Raw genomic sequence first — 9,358 nt, forward strand, 5'->3', positions numbered from 1 at the left:
AATGTTTTAGGCAGTGCCAAACTGGATTCTACAACTTGCCTAAAGATAATAGAAATAGAAACATTCAACGTACTTTTAGCCTCCTGGAAGGAAATGTGATCTAAAATAATAGTTTGAAAGTTGTAATTCTGTATTTAAAATGTAAAATGCATAAAAAGGCAAATATGTGTTTCCGTGTTAACATAATAAGTGCCATTCTTTGTTACTCTGAAGAAGTCCAATGACTGTCCTGCACTAAAGTTTCTATCAGAATGTGTTTTATTTTAGGTAATTATGCAAATGGAGAACTTTGTTCATGGCTTCAGTAACTGAGCTAGCAGTTTCTCTGTTCTATCATTTAACCCCACAATAACTCTCTGAAGTGACACTTGTCATTCTCCAGTTTCATGTGTGGAAACTAGGGATCAGAGAAGTAAAGTAACTTGTCCAGAATCACAGACCAGTTAAGTGATAGACTTTAACTCACAGTGTTGGGCCCCAAACCCAAGCAGCCACTAAAAGTTGCTGCTTTATTTAACTGCAAGTCACAAAATGTTACCCCATATGTGTTTGATGGCTTTTCTATAAAGAAACAGTTTACATAATTTTCTTTTTAAATTTACGGGCAAATTTTAACGGTAGACTAAGAGTAACCATTAGTAGTAGAAAAAGAAAGAAATTCAGGATTTCAACTAAAAGATGATCTAGTGAAGTCCAGCCTCTTTAACAGACTTGAAAGCTGGAGCCTAGAAGCTTACTGACACTCAGTACCAATATTGCTGTGATTAGAAGTTTGCAACATTTTAGGGTAAACACGAAATAAAATTCAGCGGTTCTAATGAAAACCATACAACATACCAGATTTTCATTGTATTTGAATATAGTATTTTAAAAATAATTCATTATAAGCTCTTACAAATTTTTGCATCCTAAGTGCTTTGTTAAAGTAGAAAGAAAAAAGGGGCCTGCTACACACATAAAACAGGGACCAAAAATTTTTTTTAACTGAACAAGTAATCATTGTAGTTTTAAGGTTGAAGTAATATATAACTTATATGGTAATTCTTAAGTATTTCTAGATGTTCCTCTGCTGGGAACCTATTTTATACTGTATCAGCAAGAGTGTAGGCTTCCAGTTACCATGTGGCTTTTGAAGAATTTTTTTTTTTAAATTCAGCTTTGGAAATATAGAGAAACCTAATGAAGATTGAATATTATGAAAAGAAACAAATTACCTAAAATGTTAAGTCTACACTGAAAATTACGAAAGACTGAAATAAGTAAACATTCCCTGATTTGTGAAATGTTTCTTAATAGAAGTCTTGTGATTCATTTAAATTCACAGAAGATAAGTTACTGCAAGCATTTGTAGGATACTACTTGAAAATTTCCCATTTGAGAATTCAAGTCTTATTTTCTCCTAAGAAAAATTTGGTTATATCCATTTTATATTTTACTTTAAAAGTTAATCTTATACTTCAATATCTAATTCAATCTCATTTTTCTCTTATGTGTAATTACTGCTAACTTTAAAAAAAAAAAGACACTGCTTAATTCAAAGGGAAATAATGTTTAAAAGATGTGAAGCATTTAATCCTTGAATGCTGGAACCACTTTTAAAGTATTGTAAGCACATCTGTGTTACATTACACAGGGAAAAGAATGTATGCATTCCGTGGCCTATGGGCACTGGGGTGGCTGGTTTAGGAAAACTGAGTATTTTGCATTTCATGTTTTTTTCAACATAAAAAATTTTCTGTGACTCTAAAATGAAGAATGGAATTCCAGGGGTAGGGAATGTAGTCAGGCAAACATGTCAAGTACAGTTGTTCTCTCACTTGTCACCTACTTCTGAAAAAGAAATCAGTTTCTACAGCAGGTTTGTCTTTTCATTTTGTTAAGCACTTTTTTTTCCCCTTATTTGAAAAGTGTTCCATGGAACAAACTTACAGAGAGGTCACTACACCAGGAGTTCTTCAGAAGTGCACTGCATGCTTCACTCAGCTGCGAGTGACTGTGCAAATAATCTCTTACTAATTAGGAAATACCAAAGTTTGTAAGTGATTTACTCTTAACAAAATTACAGCAGATTCAAATATATTCCAGTGATAACCTCACTCTTGATCACTTGGATCCAGTATGCTTTCTTGAGTAGGAGGGAAAAGGATGGAGTTACAGCTGTCAGGCTGGGTATCCCTTAGGATGTGTGTGTTGCATGTGAATATCATCTGTCATTGGTGGAGATGGAAGAAAAAAGTTGGAGAATTATGACTACACTGGTGGACATGTTCTCAACTTTTTCGTCTTTAATGTGACATGATATTCACATGCCAACACATACCCGTATGCAACTCCTAGTGAGCTAGATGAAATTCCACCTCTTTCTCTGCTACTCCAGAAAGCAAGCAAGGGGGAGAATGTTAGGGGAATGCATCTTTCATCAACTAAAAAAAAAAAAGTGGTGTTTTGTTGTTTTTTTTTTTTTTAAGTAATGACTTGAGAGTTTCATACCTTAAGGAACATTAGCATCTAATTACCTGTGACACATTTGACAGCTATGTCATGACTGATAGCATGACTGATAAACTCCATATTCCTTAAATTTTGTGTTTTAGGCTCATCCAGAAACTCACTGTTTTTTTTTGTTTTGTTTTGTTTTAATTTCAAAATAAAGGAAGGCCATATTTAATTGTATGGCAATGTAAATTTCTGGAAACTATTTTTATAATTAGAATTAACTTTTTACGAAAGTATTGGTAGCCAGTTATTTTAACACCATATATTACTGAAAATTATCATGGGATAGTTTTTTGTTTTTCTTTAAGGCTCAAACTAAATAAATTTGAGGAATTTGAATTTTGAACTAGTCATTGCCTGATCCAAGAAGAATTCACGACACATCAAACCATAGATATTGTATAAAAGTTAGTCTTTATTCCTTGATCTGAAAATGACTTGTTCTCAATCTTTTCTAATGTCAAATTATTTGATATGCTCTTTATTTAGCTTTAGAACCTGTATAATAATAGCACTTTTAACTTTTTTTAGAGGCACTAAACTTACTATATTATAAGGAAATAAGTATTGAATTAATGTCATTAACATTTAAAAATTTTTTAATGTAAGGGACTCTGATATATCTTATTAGTAACTTTGAATATTAAGGCTGTTTTTAATTTTTGTTTTGCTTTTTTTATTGTAAGGTATTATGAACTGGATCCTTACAAAAGTCTCCGTGACAATTTGAGGAACAAAGTGATCATTGAGTATCCAACATTACATGTGGTATTAAAGGAATCCAGTCATGACATGGAAGTTCTTCACCAAGGTAAATATAAATTTGTTCCTGTAATGCTTAGAATAACTCTAGTGAGCCTGAGCAATTACACAACTGGGTTTATTTCTTTACATATTTGTTTTCTCACTGTATTTACACACTTAACTGAATTTGCTGTATAGCTAGCTATAGTTAATGTAAAGAACCAAATGAACGAGCTGCTGATTCTGTCGTGTTTGAGAGCACATAGCTTATAATATCAATTCAAAATGAATAAGTTCGGCTATAAAACGACATTCTTTGCCTTATTGGAGTTCTACAGGTTTTTGTCTTTTTTAAACCTAATAGCCTTTAAGTAACAGTCTGTCCAGTATCAGATAAATTTACTCTCTAGTTAAAACTCTTTCTTTAGAGATTCCTAAAATGAGGGATTATAAAACATTTTTAGTATCTTACCTTATAGAAAGGGATAATGTTTAAAAGAATGTCATGTTTGAAATTTGGACTGTGTTTAGAATAAGCTAGTGACATTGACTTGACCTTTATCTCCTTTTTTTAAATGTGCTGGTTTTATTTTCCTTGATGTTTGTTTCTTTGGCTATATTCCTTGTCATTTTAGTGATTCTTTAAAAGTAAGGTACTTGTCCCTCTTTGGTGCGTAGTGGAATTGGAAGTATTAAAACTGGAAATGGTATATGTAAAAGTTTAGTATCTAAAATGACTCATCCATATTTGCAACTGCTGATTAGAGTAAGCTTCTTGTGTTTCTGAATGCAAATTCTAGAGGATGAATAAAATTCAGAAATTACTTTTTTTAAAAGGGAGAGAGGTGACTCAACTCAAAACCATTAGATACCTCTTTCAGCTAAGAATAATAATTACAGGCCAAGTTTCATTTTAACAGTCTCCAGATGGCCAGTGAATCCTTGGATTGGATTGAAATCTATTTTTTAAATAAAATTACTCAAAACAGGTGGTTAAGGTTTTATTGTTACACCAGCAGTATAGGCTGAAATAGGCAGTAACCTTTGTTTTAAGGTGTTCTCTTACATGTGTATAATAGGTTTTTTTCTTAGTAAAAGAGAAATTTTTTTTTCAAAGTGGCCAAAATTTTGTCGGCGTCACAATTTGAATCTAGAATGTTAGATAGCAAACGTGAAGTTTCTAGTAATTGGTTATGGGCCTCTAAATCTTTAGATTAATTATTGACTTTATATTTTTTACAATTTGAGAATATCTGATTTTCTCAAATTACAAGTGTGTTATAAATGACCAATTTCACTTTTTTTTTTTTTTTAGCTGTGTAAAACCTTACTTTTTCCTTATTATAATTCACATAGCTCTCTAAATGTTGGTTTCAGGGAAAGTTGTTTAGTAATGTGGGGTACTAGCCAGGGCAAACATGTCTGTGTAAATAAACAGAGCACACACAGCTCCTCTTTCACCTTGTTTAGGAATGCACACTGAAGGAAGGCTTCCTGTAATGAAGCAAAATGAAAAGGCTACTTTTGTAGTGTACTTGGAATCTGATTAAGTAAAATTTGCTATTTTTTGGTGGGTATGTGATATTTGACTTATTTACAGGAAGACAAGTGACTCATGCTTTCAGGATAGAGGATCCTTTACAGCTGCTGTGGCAAAAAACTTAGAGGGTCTGACAGGATCTTAAGGACCATATCAGTGTTGTCACATCATAAATACACTTTAAAAATAATGCCAGGTGTTTTGTACGTGCATTTCTTTGTGTGAGCACTTCAAAGTGTCTGTTTTTTTGTATATTCTCATAGCTTTGGATATTCTGCAGGGTGGTCCCTTAATGCAGGAAGAGGGTTATATAAGAACAGGGCATTTTCTTTGGAAAGCCTTGAAATTCCTTCTCTCTCTGGAGGCAAAAATGTTGGATTTTGATCTTGAGTTCATAGCACAAGGTGTCTCTCTTCTCGTTTGGGAAAAATAATGTTTCTGGGCTGGCATTCAGTAGTTTTCACACTTGATCATTGTTACAATGTTTGCTATGGTTGTAGATTGCCACAGTTTCTCAAAAGTCTGCCAGTATTGAGGGGCAATAGGCAAGTTTTGTTTGTTTGCTTTTTGCTTTTTAAGCAATGTAGAAGGTTGACTATAAAAGATTGAGCCATTAAGGTAGCCCACTAGATTGAAAATGTGAAGTGCTGATCACCCATCTTGTATCAGTCCAGTGGGAAGTGCTCAGAGTGGTGTTACTTGCTTCACAGGTCCCTATTTGCCAAAGGTAGCTAGTAGATTTAGATGATTTAATAAGAGCTGCTGCTTTTCAGTCTTAAGGAAAAAAAAAATGGAGTGCAATAAAAGAAGAAAACAGGACAGTTTAGGAAGCAAAGAAAGAGAAGGGTTTCCCCCAAACTGCGGTAGTACAAAGCTCCATTAATTTAAAAATATCAGCAAAATGTATTTCTCTGTTGTTCTAAGGTAACTCCAATAGAAAATGCCTCTGCCTTTTGAAAAGGAATCCAACCCAAAACTGATGATTTCAATTAGTGAAAATATATAACATAGGAGCTACTTATTCATCAGTCTGATGTTGGGCCAGTATATCCTTTCATCCATTCTCTCTCCCTCTCTCCTCCCCTCATTCTTCCTTACCCCCCTTTCTCTTCCTCTTTTTCACTGTGTGTGACATATTGGGGTGGGGAGATGGGAGTGGACCTCAGGCACAAGAACACACATGTAAACTTTACAGTACAATAGGTGCTATAATAAAATGTGTATACATTGCAAAGAAAGCCAGAGGAGAAAAACTGACTTGTATTATCATGGAAATACTTGAAGGACTGTGCTAGAGTTTATAAAATTCTGCAGGGATCAGGACTGTATCTTGGATTGAACCTGTTTCAATCCTTTACTCATAAAAAAGGATTCAGTAAACATTTTGGTTGCTGGGACGATCTTAAATCTAGGTACCATTGACAAACCCCAAGGAACTTGGCAGTTGAATATGAGGCAAGATCTCGGTTTATGATTCTAGCATCAGCTCTTACTAAGCTGTGGGCCCTTGAGCATTTACTCTGCTTCTGAGCTTTATTTCCCTCATCTACACAATGGAAATAAAAGGCTATAAGCCTGAAGCAAAGTAATCTGTATTTTAACCTTAATTTTCATAGTGTTTTAATATATTATTTCCTTTTAGCTTCACTATGCAATGAAATAGAGCTGTTACTCTGGTTGACTTGCATTCATATTGATTCAGCAAACAGGTTACACTGGGAGGTTAGCTATAAGGAGGAAAGATCTAGTCTCTCTCCTTAAGGAACTCTCAGTTTAGTAAGTGAATCATAGTCTTGCTTGCTCCAGTCAGGACAGCTCCTTTAAAGGGACTCCATTTCTGCTCTAAGTTATCTTTCCTATGAAAGGAAGGAGATGGCGATTAGCTAGTCTTCTCTCAGCCCACATTCACTCAACATACACTGACCCTCAATTTTAAGTTTAAAAAAAAAAAATTACGGAAAAATTTATTCCAACCACACTTGGCCAGCCTATGTGATAATAGTGATCTTTCCAGTGGTACGAATATGGGATCATAACCACACTGTGAAGTGACCATTCCCAAGTCTTCCACAGAGTCAGGAAGGATGTTGCCTCACAAACTGTAATTGCCACTCTCAGACATCGTTTCTGTATTGTGGCCAGAACTGTATATCCTGGCCGCCTGGAACATGACATGGTCTGTCTGTCCCCATGAGCAGTGCTGTTGGTATGCATCAGAAGGGAGGAGAGAAGAAGGAAAAACAGAACAAGCTAAACAGAAACAGTATAAACACTTGACTGTATGTTTACTTATTTTTTTTTCAGTGAAAAGTGAATCTCCCAAGAACATTGGCAATGAAAATTGAGCACTTCTTCTGGAGGAAGAAGGCGAAAATTCCCAGACAGTTGCAGAGGACTGACTATGCATTGACTAGCTGTTGGATGACTGGGATGTTGTCAGTGGGTGGTTGAAATTTTTTGTTTCTCTGAGTAATTAAACAATCTAAAAGTTTCTTTGAAAAGGTGTATTTCCTAGCCTCTTGGATTGACTTGTAAGGCCCTTATTCCTAGTAATAATCCCTTTTTTGCACCTGACCAGCATAGTGCTTATTTCAGTTAGGCCCAGGGTTTTAATACGCTTAATTCCAAGGCTGAAAACTTTTTTTGTTTAGTTTGATGCAAGCCCAAACCCAAGAATCACCTGTGTCAGCCACAAAGTTGGCAGTTTCATTGGTAGAACCTCACTAAACATAAAGGCTGTGTGACACACCATTTAGCCACAGGAGGACTGACCCATCGTTGCCCATTCTTGTCTTTGGGGTTTGTTGGTAACTCACCCTCTTGAGATGACTGAGTGGGTCTTTTTTACTTGGGTAGCATCTAGCTCAGTGTCACATGTAAAGGATAAATAAATACTATTAACTATTACTTCTTATATTCAGTTCACAAAATCAATGGCCTCTCATTGTTTGAACCATCAGTGCTCACAAATTCGGCTCTCCTTGTTTGCACAGTGAGCTGTGTCTTATTATGAATTCTGTGCCTTTCATCCCGTTCCCATTCCACGCTCCTCATTACCATACAGGGGTGTTGTGATGAGCAGAAACATCCAGCAATAACTAAAGAAAGAAACACTTGGAACTCTTCAAAGTGTTACTGGAATGTATATGTGCATTTATGTACGTACATGGCTTAATTTATACCTTATGGCAGCTCTGTATACATTATGATCTCACATATTGAAATTAAAGTTTCCTAGTTTTATTGGAATTTACACAGTTATGAAATTGCAATATGTCTATAAAAGAGTAAAAGATTATTACATCTGTGTTGCATCTGTGTACTTAATGGTTAAGAAAACAATGATAAAATGGGACATTGGTGAATTCATTTTTAGTTTATAATTGGAATAAGTTTTAGACCAAAAAGAAGCCAGAGGCATTAATTAAAGAGGCTTGGGAAAAATAGAAATGAGAAGATGAGTGTAGGAGAAACTTGTAGAACACAACTATGTGTAACCTGGAGGTCAAAACTGGAGAAGCGAATCCAAAGACAATAATGCCACAAAGACCCTTAGTATATCAGTAATAGTGGAACTGTAATTCATAGAAAATAAGGTGTTGCAATTTGAGAAATAGCTACACTTCCTAAAGCAGCTTCAGGAATCTTCCTCATACGTGAAAGGTTTGTGTAGAATTAGGTTTTTCACAGTATTTCTGGGGAGACAACTAAATGGGATTTCAAAGGATTCATATTTAATCTAAAAGTGAAATTTGTTTTCTTGAAACAGGCAAGAAATAGGATGAATTGAATCAAATGTGTCACAGAATTGTTAGTGGGAAAAGTGGGATAAAGTACACACCAGGAGCACATGATCTGAATATCAGGATGGAGAGCAGTTTCCTGATAATGAAATCTATTATGACACAGTCTCATTCCAAGAAAAGTATTGAGTTCCATGTCTTCTAGAATTTAAATTGAAAACTGGACAACCAAAGGATTTATCCTATACTTTCCCCCCTGCCCTATACTTTCCCCCAAAAGGGGGAAAACATCTGCGTGATGCAATGTATCTTTGCCATCCCTATATAGTCTAGAATTCTATTAGATTTTTCAATTATAGACTGTTCCTTAGGAAAGAATTTAGCATAGTTCCCTTAAATATAACTATCAGCTCATTTGATTAATATACATATTTATTCCCACAGGATTTACAATAAACATGTTTGAGCGAATAACTGTGACAACTACTTGGAGGGGGTGAAGTGGGAATAATTCATCAAGAGCCCTAGAAGTCCGTAGTAGTAAGACTTAATTTCTTTTTCTTTTTTTTTTTTTGAGACCCTCTCCATTTGGATTCTTGATTAATTTGGATGAATAAACAAACTCCCTGACCCATGTTAAGTTCAACATCCTGCATTTTGTTCATGAATCACATTTTAAAAGGAGGAAAGCTTCACCTGGCCTTCTTTATTTTTTAAACAATGATTTCAAAGGCAAGGTAGGCCTTTCATAATTGCTAATTATTATATATGGGATTGATAGCCATAAATTACAGTAAACAAAGTTTGCACCTGTTCATATTATAACTAGGAGTTA

General features: G+C 34.8%; 1 protein-coding gene across 3 annotated transcripts in view; it reads left to right on the top strand.

Annotated features, from left to right (window-relative positions):
• ZNHIT6 (zinc finger HIT-type containing 6) overlaps nt 1-7,281 on the top strand; it is a 60,305-nt gene extending 53,024 nt beyond the window's left edge. For all 3 annotated transcript variants that reach the window (XM_073896387.1, XM_073896388.1, XM_025872110.2), the window contains 2 exons: nt 3,183-3,307; nt 7,085-7,281. In XM_073896387.1, coding sequence (XP_073752488.1) covers nt 3,183-3,307; nt 7,085-7,125 — 166 coding nt within the window. In that variant the 3' untranslated portion in view covers nt 7,126-7,281. The remainder of the gene's footprint in view (nt 1-3,182; nt 3,308-7,084) is intronic.
• Nucleotides 7,282-9,358: the final 2,077 nt, after the last annotated feature.

The sequence above is a fragment of the Callorhinus ursinus genome, unplaced genomic scaffold (assembly GCF_003265705.2).
Source record: "Callorhinus ursinus isolate GAN/ISIS: 27379988/994484 unplaced genomic scaffold, GSC_fseal_2.0 scaffold9, whole genome shotgun sequence".
Lineage (NCBI taxonomy): Eukaryota > Metazoa > Chordata > Mammalia > Carnivora > Otariidae > Callorhinus > Callorhinus ursinus.